The sequence below is a fragment of the Bubalus kerabau genome, chromosome 10 (genome assembly GCF_029407905.1).
Source record: "Bubalus kerabau isolate K-KA32 ecotype Philippines breed swamp buffalo chromosome 10, PCC_UOA_SB_1v2, whole genome shotgun sequence".
NCBI lineage: Eukaryota > Metazoa > Chordata > Mammalia > Artiodactyla > Bovidae > Bubalus > Bubalus kerabau.
The window spans coordinates 23,027,056-23,048,529 of NC_073633.1; the positions used below are offsets into that span (position 1 = coordinate 23,027,056).

General features: G+C 37.3%; 1 protein-coding gene across 12 annotated transcripts in view; it reads right to left on the reverse strand.

The window, feature by feature from the left end:
• The window catches only part of MYO9A (myosin IXA), a 255,948-nt gene that overhangs the window by 29,557 nt on the left and 204,917 nt on the right, over positions 1 to 21,474 (reverse strand). For all 12 annotated transcript variants that reach the window (XM_055536880.1, XM_055536869.1, XM_055536874.1 and 9 more), the window contains 9 exons: positions 20,086 to 20,274; positions 19,596 to 19,643; positions 16,513 to 16,624; positions 14,487 to 14,548; positions 12,109 to 12,301; positions 10,541 to 10,669; positions 9,501 to 9,606; positions 8,620 to 8,751; positions 7,329 to 7,452 (listed from right to left, as the gene is read on the reverse strand). In XM_055536880.1, coding sequence (XP_055392855.1) covers positions 7,329 to 7,452; positions 8,620 to 8,751; positions 9,501 to 9,606; positions 10,541 to 10,669; positions 12,109 to 12,301; positions 14,487 to 14,548; positions 16,513 to 16,624; positions 19,596 to 19,643; positions 20,086 to 20,274 — 1,095 coding nt within the window. The remainder of the gene's footprint in view (positions 1 to 7,328; positions 7,453 to 8,619; positions 8,752 to 9,500; positions 9,607 to 10,540; positions 10,670 to 12,108; positions 12,302 to 14,486; positions 14,549 to 16,512; positions 16,625 to 19,595; positions 19,644 to 20,085; positions 20,275 to 21,474) is intronic.

A 21,474-nucleotide genomic window follows, 5' to 3' on the forward strand; every position in this document is an offset into this window, starting at 1 on the left:
GAGATACAAGTATTCTAAAATATTAACATAAAATTGTGATTTTCTTCTTGCTTTTTGCACTTTACCCTACTGCTCAAATTTTTCCGCAAACTATATGAAACATGTATGTCAATGTGTCTTCTATGTAGAAACATAAGATCTTAGGTTTATCAAATGCCTAATTTTAAGATATCATATACTATAAGAGAAAAAACAATTTTAGTGACTTAAAAATGCTAAATACAAAGTAGTTTATCTTTCAAGTTCGGTGAGAAATTAGAAAACTGTTTCTTTAAAAGCATTAACTATTATACAAAAGTATAATACTTTTATTATATTATGTAATGCTCAAAATTCTCCAAGCCAGGCTTCAACAGTATGTGAACTGTGAACTTCCAGATGTTCAAGCTGGATTTGGAAAAGGCAGAGGAACCAGAGATCAAATTGCCAACACCCGTTGGATCATAGAAAAAGCAAGAGAGTTCCAGAAAAACATTTACTTCTGCTTTATTGACTACGCGAAAGCCTTTGACTGTGGATCACAACAAAACGTGGAAAATTTCTTAAAGAGATGGGAATACCAGACCACCTCACTTGCCTCCCGAGAAATCTGTATGCAGGTCAAGAAACAACAGTTAGAATAGGACATGGAACAACTGACTGGTCCCAAATTGGGAAAGGAGTATATCAAGGCTGTAAATTGACACCATGCTTATTTAACTTATCATGTGGAATGCCGGGCTGGATGAAGCACAAGCTGGAATCAAGACTGCCGGGTGAAATATCAATAACCTCAGATATGCAGATGACATACCCTTATGGCAGAAAAGTGAAGAGGAACTAAAGAGCCTTTTCATGAAAGTCAAAGAGGAGAGTGAAAAAGTTGGCTTAAAACTCAACATTCAAAAAACGAGGACCATGGCATCCAGTCCCATGATCTCATGGCAAATAGATGAGGAAACAATGGAAACAGTGAGAGACTTTATTTTCCTGGGCTCCAAAATCGCTGCAGATGGTGACTGCAGCCATAAAATTAAAAGGTGCTTTCTCCTTGGAAGAAAAGCAATGACCCACCTAGACAGCGTATTAGAAAGCAGAGACATTACTTTGCTGACAAAGGTCTGTCCTAGTCAAAGCTATGGTTTTTCCAGCAGTCATGTATGGATGTAAAAGTTGGACTATAAAGAAAGCTGAGGGCCAAAGAATTGATGCTTTTGAACTGTGGTGTTGGAGAAGACTCTTGAGAGTCCCTTGGACTGAAAGGAAATCAAACCAGTAAATCCTAAAGGAAATCAGTCCTGAATATTCATCGGAAGGACTGATGCTAAAGCTGAAACTCCAATATTTTGGCCACCTGATGCGAAGAACCGACTCATTGGAAGAGACCCTGATGCTGGGAAAGATTGAAGGTGGGAGGAGAAGGGGACGACAGAGAATGAGATGGTTGGATGGCATCACCAACTCAACAGACATGAGTTTGACCAAGCTCTGGGAGTTGGTGATGGACAGGGAAGCCTGGCATGCTGTAGTCCATGGGATTGTGAAGAGTTGGACACGACTGAGCAACTGAACTGAATTATACAAAAGAGCTAGTATTAAGCTTTAAATATGAATTTTAAAAAAAAAGGAGATACAAGAATGAAATGAGACTACTTAACAATCAATTTTTAGAATGCAAATGGTAGGTCTTGCAGCAAATAAAATGCATAGGGAGCCACCATCACTCATTCTTGTCTAATATCCCTTACTTTCTATTCTCTAAACACTCAACACCCCTGGATCACTCACTCTACTGTTTGTAAATCTTCATCTTCTCTTCCCTCACATATAATCCTACCATGCCAAGATCATGCAATTCTTATATTTCCTGACTCCATAACTTCTGCCTTTTATTCCACAAACCTAATTTTCAAGTTTCTTGAAAAGCACCCTTGCCAGATATTACTGTGGTTCTTCCACTTCTATGGAATTCTTTATAAAATAATTCCCTACATAATCTTTTTTCCTGTTTGTCCACATCTGAGAGAATAAGACAATTTCAAGGCTTCAAAAGAGATGCTCCTTTCACAATACACACAGAAAAGCACAAACACTGTTCTCTTCTTGCCTACTTTGCCGAAGAGGTCCTGGGACGAATTTTCCTCAGCATGGGTGCTACATGCTTCCTGTATGTGGATCTTCAAGTCCTGCCTCTTGCCTATACCATCATGATCTCTGAAAGAGGGTTCTGGAAGAATAGAAAGAGCCAGGGTCTTCTGGTTGTGGTGTTATCTAACCATGATACTAAACGTTCTTATCACAAGAAAAAAGTTGTTAACTATATGTGGTGACAAAGCTTAGCTAAACTTATTGTGATAATCACTTCACAATATATATTAATACATATATCAAATCATTATGTGCTACATCTAAAACTAATACAATGTTATATAGCAATTATATCTTAAAAAAAAAAAGATTAACACTACAAAAATACCTTCTGGTTAGTACCAGAAACAGTAAGAACAGTTCTATATTCTCAGAAAATCTTCATTCTGTGGATCTAATTATTTTTACGTCAGGTCACCTGAATGTGAAGAGTAGACTCAGACACCATGCACTAACATAAGGAAATGACAGGAACACTTGCCAGAGTCAAGTCCACACCTGAATATCTTTTTCCTTTGGAGCTCTTCAAAGCTGCCACATTTCAATTGATTCTTAACTTTTCAATTATTAACACTTAACTTTTGGAAGGGCATTTCTTGCTTCTCTTGGTGTAGTCAATTGCCAAGTTTATCCCTGTAGACCCACACTGATATATAGAATTGCAGGTAGGCCCATTTCTAACAGAGACATGCAGGCAAGCTCTTCAGAAAGCCTAGATGATGCAAGATTCACATGCATTGCCAACTGCTGTGAGTGCAGCAAGAAACCCTGAAGATTTAAGAGCAATTTAAAAATTCCAAAATAAGTACTTATAGCAACTGATACTATTTTAAAAAACTAGAATGTTGTTTTTAAAATGCCTTTTTTAGAACTCTTATTAAACTAGACCCATTATGAAGAAAGTACTCTACAGTTAAAAGTTTTAGAAGTGATACATATTATATCCCAAACTTTGTTTGGCTGTGAAAACTTCTGTAGCATCTTTCAACAGGATAATTTGTGAGGTGGTTTGACAGATTAGTAAACGTTATTTCAAATTCTATTCTTCATATTAATTAGCTTAAATAATATTAAATCAATACTTATGCTTAGAATTATAAATAAGTTACAAAAACACCTAATTTGTTATATAAGAGACATAACTGGATAGACTGTGAGCACCTCATATTCTGAAATCCTAGTATGGGAACAGCCTAGCTTATACTACACAAATCTAATTACATGGAAAGTACATGGTAGCAGAAAACATTTCAAAATGGAATGATCAGGATTTAACCTATTTTGGTAAAGGCACATATGATTATCTAAGTCAAGAGTCTCCTAACTGATAAAGTCTGCCCATCTCTGTAATCCTTTATTCTTTAAAATGCTACCAGTTGTTTTTCAAAAGGAATTGATGGTAACGTTCCTCTACTTCAAAACCTTTCCATAGCTACCAGAGCTTCAAAATTGGAGAATTCAAAATTTTTAATGCTGCAAATCTGGTTTCAGTCTAACTTTCCAAATTCTTCTGCCATATCCACACAACCTGCCCAGCTCTAGCTATACAAGGTAGTCATATCTGTTTCGTGCTTCTCTGCCTCTGGAATTGTCATTTCCCTTTCTTCTCTCCATTTGTTAAATTATTTCTCCTCTTTCAACATCCAACCCAAATGACTTTTCACATTAGCAATAACATACAAATTCACTTCATTCCACTTAAGAAAAGTCACTACTACATTTAATTACAGAATAGCAACTTTTCCACCTATGAAGACATGAATACTACCGACTTTGATTAGTTTATTTGTAGTGAATATTCTAAAAATCACTCTCTCTCCCAGATTCAGTTCTCAGATTTAATCCCTTAGTTGCTTAATGAATACCAAACACATACGAGACATAGTCTTGCTCTTAAGTCTGGACCCAACACCTGTTCTACAGCTAGATGAATATGCAATAGGATGCATATGCAAGTGGGAGTTTTCCTCATGTTCCAAAATTGTACCTAAGGTCAAAAGCTGAGGATAATTAAATACCCCTTCTTATAGTTTCAAGGAGCCAACAATAACTGGCACCAGCTTCTCCTCTTAGGGCTTACTGAGAGTTCCATTTTCTTTAAACCAACGCTGTCATCAATATTCTAGCACCTTTCCTTCAATATATATCTACAGAGGCTTTTAAAAAAAAGAGGGGTTATTGGACTTTGAGAGGAACATAATGTTTATGAAAGGAGGATATTGTCTCTCCTCTTATAACAAAAAAGCAGTGTCATAACGAATTGAAAAGGTAAGAATCCAAGTTTGACGTCATCTGAAAGAAAGGCAGACTGGTATTTCATTCCCTGTTTGGGTGTCTGTATAGGCAAAAGACTTACTGATTTACAACTCTATAATATGCTAATGGGAAAAGAGAAGTGGGGAGAGAGTGTGTGCAAAGTGTCACACAGGAAGGTAGGCAAGACTATCACCCACCTTAAGTTCTTAAGAATCAAGAGGTATGAAAAATATAACCTTTTCCCCAGTGTGCCTGCAGGCCCTAGAACTGGCCATGGGAGGTAGATCTGATTGGGTAAGGTCTTGAGGCAAAAAAAAAAAAAAAAAAAAGACACACATATCAAAGACACATGGTATGAATGCCATCAATCAGAAGATGTAACCAAATGCTGCAAGGGATCGCCAATGCCTATGGAAACAGGACAGACTCCAGCTCACTGTCAGCACAGTCAGCACATCTTCATTTAGCCTGTCTACAATGAACCTGAATAGTAGTGCTGAACAGCCAAGAAGACTCAATACTTGGCACATCATGTAGAATTCTGCCTCCCCTATCACTCCTCCCAGTTTCAACACCAGAGGATAAAAACAGCACAGGAAAGAGGGAAGGCAGAAGTGTGTGACCTAAAGTTTTCAGCCCCAGATTAACGTCTATTCTATCCTGGGAAAAAGTGATAAGAGTACTGGATCAAACCTGTGACTGATGCTATAATATGAAGAGAACTTAGGCTTAAATGGGGGGCACCCCACTCCAGTACTCTTGCCTGGAAAATCCCATGGACGGAGGAGCCCGGTAGGCTACAGTCCATGGGGTCACAAAGAGTCAGACATGACTGAGTGACTTCACTAGTCTTAAATAATAGACTGAGACTAGAAAATTTAAAAATTATGGAAGAAGTGACAAGATGTGTTAAGCTACTTGATATATCCAGTAGGAAAGGGGATTTTAATACGGCACATCTCTTCATTCTTTTGTTGCATGTGTGAAATTTTGGCATGAGCTCTACTATACTATTATTATTTAAGTCTAGAATCAGTCGATCAACAGGCTCACTACTACTTGCAGATCTGTCTAAAAAATACTAAGTAGATAAGAAGTCATACTTCATACTTCTACCTCTAGGAAGACAACAAAGTCACAGATAAGAATGGGTAAATAAGCATTTCTAATGATCGAGGATGATAAAAACAGTAATAGGTTTTTCAAGTAGTAAAGGAGGAGACTGATGAGAACACAGCTCATAGAGCAGAAATTTGACACCTCATTGCTTTCAATATTCACCTTTCAATAATCACACCAAAGAAGAAATCCACAAAGAGGTTTATCTGACAAAGAGGAAAAACCAGAATATTATAAATGGACATTGTTCAAAAGCATGATACAGAGGAAAGAAAATAAAAATTCTAAAGAAAGAGAGTAAGAGAAAAGCACGTGAAGGCTGAACAGGAAGTGGGACCTGAACTGGGGCTGCACATGGAGGGTGGACAGGCATGGATGACAGACAGAGCAGAACAACTGCTGGATGCATGAGAGACAATAATGTAAAGTGGCTGTGACACATTACAATATTAATACATACCGAGACTGAATTGCGGGTAATGCTCATAAATCTAACTGCAATTAGTACAGGTTTCTGGATTAGGAAGGACATGAAAAGGAAAGCAGACGGTTAGAATGTACATGTCATCGCCCCATTAAAGAGGTTTAATCTCTCAATGGAATGAATATATCCGTCTTCTGCAGCATCAGCAAAAAAGCACAGCTTGTCTACCTGCTGTGAAAAGTAGATTTATAGTAAAAAGTCTCTTCCTTTCTTCCCTGGATGGGTACTGCTAACTTGGATCTCTCAGAACTGAGTTCTTAAAAATTCATACTACAAAAAGGGTTTCACTTTTAAATGGGGTTTCTGTTTTCATCTGCTGGGGAGAAAATTTAGAATGTGTTTTGTGATGAGCTTTATTGAATACCTTTACTGGCTGGAAAAATTGTGTTTATGTTTGTTTTTAGAGAACACCCTTCACTAACTTAATCAACAGACATTTGTTGGGCACTTGTCCTGTGCCAGGCAGTTTAACAGTAAAGGAAGAAACAGAGTTACTTTAATGCTAATCTAAGGATAAACTATGAAGTATAGCCGAAGTATTGCTGGGCCCCTGCAAAAGCATGCGCTTGATGATGGGGAAGCTTGCTTCTCTTTAGAGATTTACTGGGGATCTGAATGGGTGTTCACTAATACAGTTTTGTTTTACAATTCAGGGGAAGGGTAGTAAATGGGCAATAATTAAACTTAAATGCAGTAGTAAGTTTCCAGTTACCTAGACCCTATTGATTACAGATCAGTGTGAAATGGAGTTATTTACATATAGGTCACTGGTTACAAAGGAAGATATTAAACAGAAAAGTGGCCAAATGGAAGAAATTAATTATCATTTTTGTATGGCTTTTCTTCAAAATCTAGCAAATCTTTATTTGATAATAGCAGATCCATAATGGAAATCTGTAACATATGAACCACATTCTTGTAAGTGATTAAGTTGTCTATGTCCCCGAAGTACTGGCAGGACCACCAAAAGTGACATGGTTAAGGATGGGAACAGATGGTAGAAGGAAGTAGAACCAAAAGTTAGGGTGGGTCAAGTTTTCATAGAAAGAACAGGAAAAGAAAACAGGGCAACTTATTAAACCACCAACATTTTATCCAAATACTTGATTTATAAAATTCTTCACATTTAATTGAATATACATTTTATTGTATATAAAACTAAAAATAGCTAAAAGATCAAACATGAGGCATACATTATACCCTGAGACAAGGTGATTTTTTTTTTCACTTGCTCCATGTGAAAAAGATTTGGAGAATAATCTCTGTCCACACATCATAATGTGCACTGAAACTCCAAGGAAGTCGCCCACTTTCCCCTGTGATTCTATGTCCTGCATCTTACCATTGATCTACGAATCAGTGATAGCCTGGTCTTTGCTTTATTCTCAGCAAATTCCAGGCTACTAATGTCTTTGAGACGAGCCTTATATTTATTCATTTGTTCCACAACAATCAGCTCCACACAGCTGAAACAAAAGGAAAGAGAGAAAACTGTTAAGAGCTGAAGTAAATCAAATACATTATATCAGTCACAGACTACTTTTCAGCTAAGTGTGGTAGAACTGGAGGATAAGAGAAAAATCAACATCCCTTATTTTATGAGCTCAGAGACAGGGCTTATAATGGTGGCTCACAACTTCAGCCACACTTTAGTATCCACCTGAGGAACAGCTGTAGGTCCCGATGCCTAGGTCATACCCCAGACCAAGTAAATCAGACTCTCTGGGAATGGGACACAAACACCAGGCCTTTCTGGGGGAAGGCTCCTTTTTCAGGAAAGGTTAAAAATCAGCACTCTAGAAGGAAATCAGAGATCTGTGAAAAAAAGGCCAAGGTGAAATACAGGAATATTGAAGTATTAAGACCAAAGAGATACAGAGCCACAAGACTACAGTTAGACTGGATTATAGGAAAACAGAAAGTATATGTAATTTGGTAAAATGAGATTTTAAAATACATCTGGAAACTATAAACAAACGTAAAGAAAAGCCAAATTTAAAAAATAAGACCTTTCAAAACAAATGATGCTTCATACATAGAATCTAAAGGAATTTTTCATATTCAGCATAAAAAAGACCAGTGGTGCCTAGCAATCTTATTAAAAACATATGAACCTAAGAAATTGTTCACTAGGGGAATTCCCTGGTGGTCCAGTAGTTAGGACTCTGCACTTCCACTGCAGCGTGGCTGTGTTCAATTCCTGGTCAGGGAACTAAGATTCTTGCAAGTTGAATGGTACAGCCAAAATAAAAAAGGATAAATCATTCACTCTGATATCTGGATAAAGTGACTGCTGCTGCTGCTGCTAAGTCGCTTCAGTCGTGTCCAACTCTGTGCGACCCCATAGACGGCAGCCCACCAGGCTCCCCCGTCCCTGGGATTCTCCAGGCAAGAACACTGGAGTGGGCTGCCATTTCCTTCTCCAATGCATGAAAGTGAAAACTGAAAGTGAAGTCGCTCAGTCATGTCCGACTCTTCGCGACCCCATGGACTGCAGCCCACCAGGCTCCTCTGTCCATGGGATTTTCCAGGCAAGAGTACTGGAGTCGGGTGCCATTGCCTTCTCCAATAAAGTGACTACACTGGCTCAGAAGTCCGTGGGGTATTGCAGAGGTGATAGTGACTGGCCTTACGTGGTAGTCTTACTGATGTCCTGCACACTTTGCAGTGGGTCGATGGTATCAGGGCAGCGGAGAATGCAGGGTGCAAACACAATGGCCAAAGCATTAGCAGACATTCGATTAGTGTCTTCCTGTAGAGCAATCCTAAGGAACAAAAAACCCAAGTGAAACTGGGATAAAAAAGGAAAACTGCAGGGAGATAGACTGAAGAGATGAAATAAAGGCAAATGACATCAGCTGCATAGTACTGGAAGGATATTCCTACCAGTTGAGACACTGTAGAATTTCCCCAAAGTGGTTCCCTTGCCTCTGGGAAGCACTCTTCCACTCTGTTCCTTCCCTGACGCAACTGAGGTCAGCAGATAGCTGACCAAGGGAAATTTATGACTCACTGTCCCAGGTCACCATTACTAGATGAACATGTCTAAAGAATGCAGAGACCTTAAGGCACTTTCAGACAGTGATAAAAGATATTTACCCAAAGAGAAAGATGGCTTTCTTCCCCAACATCAACACTCAGGAGAACACAGACTGCACCTGAAGTCTCTTTAGTCAGTCGATTGCTGAGCTCTGTATGACCCCACCACCTCCTATGAATTAGGCTATGTCAATAAACACACATCTGCTCTAGTTCAAGAGTTAAGACATCTAGCTAGGCTACACAGTGCCACCATAAGACTGAATGATTACATGGCTCCTTAGGGTGGGGAAGCACCTGCCACGCAGTCCAACTCCATGGAGAATTTCTGCTCCAGGGAATCATAACCACCTGTTCAAGGCATTGACTTTATTAATAAGAAAAAAAATATCAGTTTTCCATATGAAGGAACTCTTCATTTATTTAAAACAATCCAAGAGAAAATGTTAAGCAAATCTTTGTTTCTTGACGTTACCTGACCAGATGAAAGATGAGGCGTTCCAGTGTATTGAGATGAGTTCGGGAGAGCTGGTCAATGACAGAGTATACACCACGGATTGTCTCTTTCCTCTCCTGAAGGCCTGAAAACAGGAAGAGCAGCAATTAAGACTGAATATCTTCTCTCATACACTACACCTTCCTTCTGGACATTCACTGGGTACAGCTGAGTTTTAGCCATACCTGTATAGCAGAAGAAAACTCACTAGTTACCACTAATCTCCCCCTGCTTGAGTTCTATACTCACTAAGCAGGCTCCTGAGTTTTAATTTAGATCCCAGTAATTCTTGATTACAGCAAGGGGCAAGAGATACCCCAGTTTTTCATTTTGTGGCAAACCAATTCCCCATGGAAATTAATCAACTGCTATACAAGTTATCTGTTGTTGTCGTTTAGTCATTAAGTTGTGTCCAACTCTTTGCAATCCCATGGACTGAACCATGCCAGGCCTCCCTGTCATTCACTATCTCCTAAAGTTTATTCAAACTCATGTCCATTGAGTTGGTGATGCTATCCAACCATCTCATCCTCTGCCGCCCCTTTCTCCTTTTGCTTTCAACCTAAGCTGTAAATAAGTCTTAAGGGAATTTGAGGAGCTATGCCTTGGGGCCTAAATGAATACTTCTACATAGGCCTTCATCAAAATCCTACGTATCTGTAGCACTGAAAAATTAAACTAGCATGTTAGGTATGGCACAGAATAGATAGCCAGCGTTACACTGAGTCCTTGCTTAGATTCACAATTTAATTTATTTATAATCTTAGTCTTTCAACCTCTTTGTGAGAAGCAACTAAGTGACTTGCTCAGAAAGTTTTTAGGACATTGACATTTTAATGAGTCTCTAAGAAAGGCAACATTTGAATAGGTGCGAATTCAGTGGCAGTTTTATATCGACTGTATTACTTTTGAATCTATATGAACTTAAGCCAACTGAGAATGGCTAAACAGTCTAATATGAAGATAGCATTTCTTTCTCAAGTGTAGCCCTTTCCTGAACCCAGGAAACCTGTGCTTACCCATAGCTCGAAGAAATTCCTCATAGAGTTCAAAGGTCATGAGTGGATTGGGTAAATCACGAAGCCATTGCTTGAATACACTTGCAATGACATGTATGTTATAGTCATCAAGGTTTACATTCTCAGCATCTATTCAGGGATAAAGAATTAGATAAGAAAGCCAAAATATGTAGAGGGTCAAATAATAATGCACTTTAGAAACTATCATGACCAAAAGATACCTTTAACAATATCTTCTGCAATCCTATTCCATGCTTCGGAACAGTGTTCCTCTTATGGTAAAGGTACAGTTTTTGTCTGTTTTTTGAACTGTTGTGGACTGATAGATGTGTAAAATAAAAGATCACATGTTTTCATGTCAAAGCACTATTAAACTGCTATCAAAGTTTCTAAATGCTCGCTCCCAGTTTCTGTACTTCTCTTGTGGCAGCCTGGCCTGTGAACCACACTTTTAGTAGTGATGTTTTAGACGGCCAATAGAAGAAAGGCCTAAAAGACATCTTCTACAAGTCAGACTGATTTTAAGTGATTCTCAGAGATAAAAGGACAGTGATAACTGAGCTTATGAAATGTGAAGAAAATCTTTACTATCCTTCACATAAAAACCCTCTAGGGTTATACATGAGATGGCTGGGGTGATATAGGATGAATGGTGCCTATGGGTAGACTCTTGGTTATACAGAGACAAGTACTGCACCTACATGTGATTCAAAAAGATCTATTCCTGGGAATTCTCTGGCGGTCCAGTGGTTATGACTCCATGCTTTCTGCCAAGGGTTCAGGTTCAATCCCTGCTCAGGGAATTAAGATCCCACAAGCTGTGCAGTGCAGCCAAAAAAAATCTACCCCTTTTCAATAATGGTAAAGAGTAGAAGTTGAACATAAAACCCAAGTCAAAGCTCTGCATACATTCCAGAACTGAGGCTACAGCTCTACACAGATACATATTCAAATCGCTAATTACCAATTTAAATAACTATGTCATCAGTTTTGGAAGGCAATAATATACACCAGAAAGAACATCACTTGGAGTCAGAGTAACAGAGATTAACAGGCAACAGTTTAGATTATGGGTTAAATGCCAGCTTTGTCACTTATTGGTGGTAAGTCATTGGACAAGATCCTCAATAAGCCTCAGTTCCTTCATCTGTAAACAGGGATAATAATCACTGTCTGTGAACATCAGTACAAACATTTGTTGTGAAGATTAATAGAAAAACATCAGCACATTGCCCTGCATCTTATCAATAGCTCATTAGTTAATTTTCCTGAACCCAAGTTTTCTTCTTTGTAAATTAAAGATATGATCTTACCAGACTGCTAAAAAGATTAAGTGAGATCTGTCTGAAATATCTAATAATCCCTTGTACAAATGATACTCAATGTATGTTTGCTGAGTGGACCATATAAAAGAAAGCTACAAATGATTAAAAAAAAAAAAAGCACCACAGAAAAGACTGCATTCTTCTGGCTTCAAGCAAAGGATCAACATGTAATAAAAACTAACAGCATGAGATGACCTACTTAAATAAGAGTATTTGGTCTGGATTTAGAGGGCACTATCTTACCTGTATCTAGACCTTGTCGAAGCTCCTTGATTTTATTAGTTGAACCAGACTTTCGGTAAATACCTTCTGTGTACAGTCCATGCATTTCAATGTAGTTTATGAGCTTTTCCACCACCAAAGGAACAGTTCGGTCTTCACTGGTCAAACGGGACAGTTCAACCCCAAATTGTCGAGAGGACAGCTCTGGATCATACTACATGGAAGATAATTTTTTATTCCAAATACATTCAAACACCTTTAAATATATTTATCCAATTCTTTAAAAGTAACAATTTTTTCTTTTCCTCAAGTTTTAAAAGCATAGTTACGAGAGTTGGGAGGAAAGGGAATTCTTGTTAATGCTGAGAATATAAAGAAATGAGAAGTTCGTTTCAATCCTCTTCCACTTGGAATCCCCCCTCTCACTGCACTCCCCCCTCTCCACCCCCCAACCCACCAAATAATGGGGAAGAATGCAGGCAGTGGCTACAGGTTACTGCTTTCCTTTCCTTAAAAAAAATGTCTTCATGTAAAGATGGGCTGTGGGCAAAGGAGAAAGGGGAGAGACTCTGTATACTAAACATTTACCATGTACCACTAGAAAACCTATTGATTTGATATGAATTAGAGTTGTCACCAATTTCTGAAGCATAAGGATGCTCTGGTGTTTACGTCAACTTTAGAGAAGTTAAACTGACTACTGGTGTCACAGCTAAAGGCAGCGGCACACAGAGGCCCAAGATTAGTGACCTCTTTCATTTAATTCAATAGTGTATTCTGAAATTGTATTTCATTATTATTTTATGTGACTGGGAAAAAAAGGCTTATCCTTAAGATTATTTGAAGTACTTCAAATAAAAGAAGAAGCCAGCTATTATCTCTGAGACTGAAAACTTTTTCTGTAAATCTCCTTTTTGTCCTTTCCTTCTCCTGCCCCGTGCTCCTTGCCTAGCCTAACACTGTATACCCCAGTCTCTCCTTCAACCTGCATGCAGTCAGTGCTGAGTTCTTTTAGTCGATCAGTACCCTCTTTCTTTTCATACAACTTCAATTTTTCTTTCTTTGACACTGTGAGACTGCAAAATAATCTGCTTTTCTGTTAGGTTCTTAGCCTCTTGACCTGTGCAGCTTAAGAATTCAGAAAACACCTTAAAGGGAAAACCCCTGAGTTTTAGGCTCACTTCTCTATATGTTTGGATCATGGTCCTTCAAGTCTTGGCAATCCCAAACTCCAACTTTTGTCTCTATAACTCTATAAGATTTCTAAAAGCTTTTCTGGCTTTTCTGACTCTTAAGTGTGGCCCTCTGCCCAGAATCTTGATTTCTTGTCCTACAACAAAAACTGACAAATTCCCACTTAGAGGAAAACATCTCACACATATAGATTCACCAATCTGTAATTCTTTTCTCTGTAGGCCCCTAAATTCCAATTTTCCTGGGCAGCTATCTAATGCTAGGCAACAGACTTTTTTCAGTTGTTCTCAGCACAAGTATTAGTCTACCACAAGCTACTCCATCTTAGCCAGCAGATGTCTTACCTTCATTGTATATTTTAAGCCCTGAGTCAAATTCTCTTTGTACTTTGCCATGATTTGTCTACTAATTTGGAACAGATGAAAACTATATACATGGGCTGTAAACATGCACACATATTTTATTATAGTTCAGATCTGCATAGTATGGTTAAAATTGTATGTGACAAATAAGCAAATGTGATCACATGTCAATGCAAGCCTGAAATATTTCCAAAATGGTTCCTTTTTGAAGCATAAAATTATCAGAGTACAAGTTCAGTATCAAATCCAAGTAGAAGTTTGTAAACACACCAACTATGCTGATGAATTTTACTGTGTATGTTAAAATCTTTAACGGTAGCCTGCCACTTTCAAGACAATTTATAGGAACACTTATGAGTGTTTAAAGTAGGAAACCTTAGAACTTCCCTGGCAGTCCAGTGGTTAAAACTAAACACTTCCAATGCAGGAGAGTGGGTTCAGTCCCTGGTCAGGGAACTAATATCCCACATACCACATAATGTGGCCAAAAAATTTAAAAAGAAAAAAAAAGCAGGAAACCTTTAAAAAGAGTGCTTTAATAAGTTGTTGGTTGTGAAATCAGGTTAGCAGCTCCCATGTAGTAAAGGTAAATACAGTTCTGGGAAAATCGATTCAGTTATACATACACACATACCTCTATATGTGTAAGCAGGATTATGATATAAAACTTATTTCTTACAGTATTTTGTGGCCAAAAAGTTTGAAAACCACTACTCTATAAGATCATCAAAGAGGCTTTGATTTCTTTCCACAAGGCACAAAAGACCTTTTTTGTCCTTTCCTTCTCCTGCACCATTCTCCAACAGACCTGTTATTTATTACTCATAGGTAATAACGTCTTACCTTTTTAGAACACTTGGCTGTGGTTTTCAGACAGCACTTCTTATGACAAGCATACTTGCACACTGAAAAACAGGTTAAAAATGTAACATTTTCAGAAGTCTATATATTAGTGGCAAAACTTAACAAGTTTACTGCTTTATTTTGAACATACTTTTTTCTTTAAGTCTGAGACTCCTATAGCATCATATATTTTGTATCATAATAGAATAAAAAATGGTCTTAACTCATTCAATTTAGAAAAATGAAGCTGAAAAACATACCTAAAAATCCTAACCACTGTCTGGGAAAAAGCTTTTTATTCTTTCAAGATTGCTTGCCCCTCCTTCTTGTCCCTACCATATCCCAGCAAAATATTTATCTATCTTCCTGGTTTGATTCACAAACCAATGCTCATGTTCCCCTCTTATACTTGCTCTATGATCTGAAAAACGCAAGAAATACCTATTAAGAATCATTCCAGTGGCTAAAAAAAGCATTAATATCAAAGACCTATACTAAAACAAAAACAAATCGGGTAACATATTAGGCTATAAGAAAGGCCTTATCTATTCTCTCAGAAGGTCTAGAATAGAGCTCTGAGGAACCAGAACATAAAGAACATCAGAAGTGACTGAAAAGATGAGATGAAAGGTTCAGAGCAGAAATCAGTTCTTGGACCAGGAGATAACAGGGTGGCTAGGCAGCAGTAAGGGCTCACTGAGAGGAGAATCCTGAGAAAATACTTGGCCTGTGTTATTTTGGTATACCAGCTCTGGCTCTTGCGAATCAACACCTGAATATTCTTGAGCTTCGAAAGCATGATTTGAGGGATTTTCAAAGCCAAGATCAAGTAGGGGAGGCCATATAATTGTAGTGGTAAAATCACCAGCATTACCACACAAAAAGTTAATTCTATTAAGAAATCAAAGCAAGCCCACCCAAGTCATAAAAGAAGCATATTCTTTTTATTTTTCAGTTTCAGATCACAGAGAAAATTATACGAAACCTACAGGAACCAGGCTAACATTAAACATTCAAGTACATGGCAAACTACACCATAATTTTTACTCTCACTATAGTTTTTTTTTTTTTTTTAAAGGAAAATCACTATTGAATCATTGAACAAGTGAACATATCTAGCAATATCCAGGCACTGATTTTGCTATGATGAACATGATTTTCATCCTTACTATCATCCTGGACCCAGCCCTTTCATTTGATTCTGGCCCACTAGTAAACAAAGCTTCACAGAATTATTAAAAGCACCAGAGCAGATGTATATGGAATGAAAGGAGTGAAAGCTAAAGATTTTCTGTAAGCCAGAACCAAGTGGACCTTCAAAAAAACCTCCACTCACATTCTAGGATTTAAAGGTTCTGATGAAAGGATTATAGTAAAATAAAGTATCTTTCTAGTTATAATCTAAGAATTTGTTCAATAATTCACCCATCCATCTATATAGGTCCAACTACCCGGTAGATATTTACTAAAACTTATAATATGCCAAAACTGTTCTAGGCCCTGGTGATACAGAAGAGACTTCTGTATGAGACAGTTTCTTGATCTTACACAGAACACATTCTAGTGGGATAGAGAAACAGGAAATGAATACTTAGTATCATTCTGGGTGGTGATAAGTAGGTCTCCTGCATTGCAGAGGGATTCTTTACCATCTGAGCCACCAGGGAAGCCCCAAGTATAAAGACTAGGAAAGCTGAGTAAAGGGATGGAGAACTGGAGGACAGAGCAGCATTTTAGACAGGAAAGTAAAGAAAAAGCTCTCTAATATACTAGTGGAGACATGAATTAACTGAAGTAGTAAGTCATACTAACATCTAGGAGAAGAACATTTCAGACAGTGAGCTGCAAATACAGTGACCAAAGAACATCAAAATATCTTATTTGCCTACAAAGAGCAGATGAAAAGGAGTATAATGAGAGATGAGTTTAAAGAATTAGGGAGTGTGAATTATTCCTTAATGTTAAACTCATGGAAACAGAAATATCAAGTGGTTAAAAACATTCCTCAAAGATTTTTCATACTTACATTTGCAAACAGAGGCTCGGTCCATGATCCATATCAAAGAAGAACAGTATTCACAGTAGGTAGGGATGCTATACTGGGTGGCCTTAAAGATGTGACCATTGTGCTCTTCTACCTGAATGAAAAAATACAGCTATTTATGTCAAAGCCAACACAGTAAATGCTGCCCTAACACGTCAGGCAATAGGAAATCCTTCAATTCCTTGTTGTCTTCATTGGGCATATATTCCAGGAGGAGAATTATGATCTTCTGAGAAATAAAATAAAGGTAAACTATCTGATCCCTGCTTTCAAAAAGCTAACAATCTAGTAGAGAGACAAGACCAACTTATATGAAAATCAGAAAACAATACTATAAACATATAAGAGCTGTCTTATACAACTCTGAATCAGCATGTTAAATTAAAAGCAGTGGTTTTTAAAATTTTAATCTCAAGAACCTTTCACACTTTTCTGTTTATTTATCACAAATTCCTCTTCAATAAAGAGTGGGTACATGTCAGTATGAAAAAGTTGATATATCCACTGGATAAATTCCTAGATGCAGAACTGCTGGGTCAAAGTTTTTTTGGTTTTGTTTTTAATATTTTTAAGGCTTTTAATATATCATCATTAAAGTACTTTCTCCAAGAAAGTTATGCAAATAAACCCCATATCTGCAGTATTGGAAAAATATCTATATATTTATTTATCTTTCCAGGAAACTAATTTATTTTTAGTTTTGCTCATAGATGAACAAAGTAGAAAATCACTGTTGTTTACTTTAATTTGAATGCTCTTAAGTATAAATATTTATTTATATATTTATTAATATTTCCTTCTATTACCTGCAATTATCACAGGCCCTGAAATATAACAGCTGTTGAATTAATGAATTTTCTTTTTTAAAAAATGTCATATGCTTTTACTCATTTCTATCTTCAGGTATTGTTCTCTCCCATATAGACATGAAAAAGATTACTCTTATAAGGCTTAAAATGCATAAAAGGCCTAAACCCTACCTGTTAATAACAGGCACCTTCCTACTATTTCTCTGTCTTGCCTACCCTTTCCTTCATATATAATCTCAAAAATTCTCAGTGGTAGATGGCTAATTTACTCCTGTTTTATATAGTATATACTCCTATTATATACATGAGGACATTGAGTCTCAAAAGGATTAAGTTGTGTAAGGTTTCTCATTGGAAAACCTTCTATCGCTGAATAAGAATAAGCCAGGCTAAAGGGTTTAGATACCCTACTTTCAGGATTCGGTTCTTAAGAAGTAAGATTATGCTAAAAACAGAATCAGATCATGCTTCTAAAACACAAAGTGGAAAAGTGACAAGCAATGATCTAAAGAACCTCAGAATTTGGTTTACAAGTGATATGGAATGATTTATAATCCCGATTTATTAATAAATTTAAGGTTAACAATAACTATTCTAGGATTAGAATCTGTCAGTGGCAGGAGTGAATCCAGGTTCTGTAGGTCCTAAAGTTTAACATTTTCCGGGGAAAGCGAAGACGACAGGAGGAGGAAGGGAAACAACCAGAGAAGAAGGAAGAGAAGATGGTGGCGGCAAATGCAGCTGAAGCAGAGGGAATGGGGGAGGAGTGGGAGGAAATGAAGCTGAGAGAAGTCACAATCAAGAGGTTGTCAAGTCTTATAGACAGTAAGAACTCTGGGTTTTATTCTGAGTAACACTGTAAGCTAAACTTGTGAGATCTGAGTAGAGGAGGAGCATGACCTGATTTCTGTTTTTAAATGGTCATTATGGCTATTATTTAGAAAACTGTAAGGGGAGACTAATATAAGAAGGCAGACCAATCAGAACACAACACATAGTGTATTGGACCTCCCTGTCGCTTAGATGGTAAAGAATCTGCCTGCAACATGGGAGACCTGGCTTCTATCCCCTGGAATGGAAAGATCCCCTGGAGAAGGGAATGGCAATCCATTTCATTATTCTTGCCTGGAGAATTCCATGGACAGAAGAGACTGGCAGGTTACAGTCCATAGGATTGCAAAGAGTTGGACACGACTGAGCGACTAACATTTTCACTTTCACCAAGTATTATCAGACTATTGTTAATGGCAGTGGCTGCTGCTGCTGCTAAGTCGCTTCAGTCATGTCTGACTCTGTGCGACCCCATAGACGGAAGCCTACCAGGCTCCCCCGTCCCTGGGATTCTCCAGGCAAGAACACTGGAATGGGGTTCTATTGCCTTCTCCGTAATAGCAGTGGAGGCAATGTGAAATGGTCAGATATTAGATATATTCTGAAGGCAGAATACCTACCAGAGTTCTACCTTCTTTTCTAGCTCCCCTATAAACACGCAATACTTGAACCTGTTAAAGCTACTGGCTCAACATGCCAGGTTTTTCATTCACATGTCTTTGAACATACTCTTTCCCTTTGGCTAGACACGGCTTGTCTAAACTACTACTCACGTGTTAAGAACCTGCAAAAATATCTTTTCTTCTGTAAAGTATTCCTTCATTCTCTTTGTATTTCAACAGCACTTTGTACTATTTCTACCATAATATTTATCGCATCTGAAACTAGTAATTTTTTAAATGCCTGCCTTCACTAGCAGATTCTGGGCTCCTCTGGGGCTTAACACATCCTCTTAATTACAGAGATTATGATAAAGTATGTAATAGAGATAATACAAAAGATAAGAACATGAACAATGATAAAATATACTCAAATGCCTTTGGGAATGTCTTTTGAATTAGAAGGACTTATCTTTGTAAAATCCTAAATAGTCCTCATATTCTTTACAACAGAGAGAGAGCTCCTAAAAAAGTGTCTTCCCAGTCCCTACTTCTGCAAAAGGGTCATATTTGTTTGTAACTTTCATGAGTAAACATTTCAGTTTTCTGCCATTTTAGGAAGCCATCATTAATAACAAGTCAAGTCAAGGAATTCAAGACATATTTGTCATTCTAAATTTTTGTAAAGGCATAAAAGATTGCCCCCTTAGACATCTGATAAACTTATTCCTTAAATACACCTAGAGAAATACTGTATGATTTACTTCAGACTGCTAGTCTAAAAATTACTTTATAACACAGGGCAAAAAAACAGATTACAACTTACTAAATCAGATTCTTTTTTCCTTCTTTTCTTTCTCTCTGTTTTTGGCACCTGGTGGGAAAGAAATACAGAAACCGTGATATAATAAAGACTAATATACTTTCTTACTTCTTTTCTAAAACCTAATTCAAGGAGAAATTTGTGGGTCCTTACATAAAAGTCTCGAGATGATACAATGAAATGATGAAAACCACTATTTTTCAAAATGAAATTCACGTACTGACCTCTAGCAAAGCTGAGGGTATAATCTTAGAGCAATAGCATTTTTAACAACATTATATTTTAATTCAGTGAAAAATGTATTAATTGAAGAAGGCTTAGATAATACAGTCTCTCTTACAAGATCAACTTGTAAGAGAGAATGGCGTTTGCTGGATCTGAAGTAGTGCAAAGCTGACATGTTCACTGCAGTGCTTTTCTCAAATACTAGATGTCCTAGACTCTTAAGAGGAATTCATAATTGAATTCTTTTAGAAATCAAAATATATTTTACCTTTGTGGGTATGTATTCCAAAGTCTTGAATTCATTCATATATTCATCTAAAAACACTTTAAAAGTGTTAACCCAAACTCTGACTGGAGACTCACTCCAATCTCGCTGCTCAAGCCTCATGGTCTTTTCCAAAATCTGTTCAAACAGTGCGTAGAGGTCTTTATATCGTATGCTTTTCCCATCATCTACCTAATAAACAATAAGAAAAATAAGGTTTTAAGAAAAAATTCTTTATATAGAGAAGACTGATTAAATTTTCATTGGGTAGTATTTTGAATAAAGATTGTACTTTCTAATGGGCATGCCCATCAGGTCATGTGGTATTTGTAAACTCCCACTCTGCTATGGAATGTTTGCAGAATAAAACCTGCTACATTTTAATAAAATATCTAATAGTTTAAACAATGTAATAATTGGAGAAAGTCTTGGGAATTTCTCCCATAAACCTGGCTTTTAAACTGTATTTGAAAGTTTAGTCGCTCAGTCGTGTCCAACTGTTTGCGACCCCAGGGACTAGAGCCTACCAGGCTTCTCAGTCCACAGGATTTTCCAGGCAAGAGTACTGGAGTGGGTTGCCATTTCCTTCTCCAGAGGATCTTCCTGACCCAGGGACTGAACCCAGGTCTCTCACATTGTAGGCTGACGCTTTACCATCTAAGCCACCAGGGAAGTCCTAAGGTATGAAGATTATTTGCATACCTCTTAATTACCTATCTCTCCAGAAATGAACCTTATTTAGATAGTTCTGCCTTAAAAGTGAATACCTGAATTCTTGCCTAGTGAAACATTAGGTAAATTTTACTAACTTTACTTAGCTAACTTTACTTTTTCATTTTTCCAAAGAAGAATGACATGCCTTAAAAAACACTATATTTCTTGCAATGGGATCTACATGGAATTCCTTTTAAATTTAAATGAGGTGTAGACTCTCCATGAGAAAGAAAAATAGCATTTAAGTGACCAAAACATGCTATATACATTTAAAATTTATTTCTCTTTCACTTCCTCAGAATTAGAGGTTGAATCTCTTTAATCCAAGATTATAAAACCACTATCAAGCTCCAGTTTATAATGTTGGTCCTTCCTATGTGATTCAAAGTACACTGATCCCTAATCTAGAAAATATAGGTGTGAGGCATAAGTAGTTGGCAGGATTGGAAAAATATGGCCAATATTGTCCCTACCCAAACCTATTTATTTGCCATAGTCTAATTACTACTTTATTATGGTCATGAAATTACTGCTCTCTAAGACTGTCTGGTTTCTACTTGCAAAAGGCCAAAAACCCATATACTGAGTGGAAGATACACAGAAAAGTTCTCTCACTTTTCACAAAAAATTATAGGTTGAACAAAGAAAAATCAATTAAATACAAATTATTTTTTATAG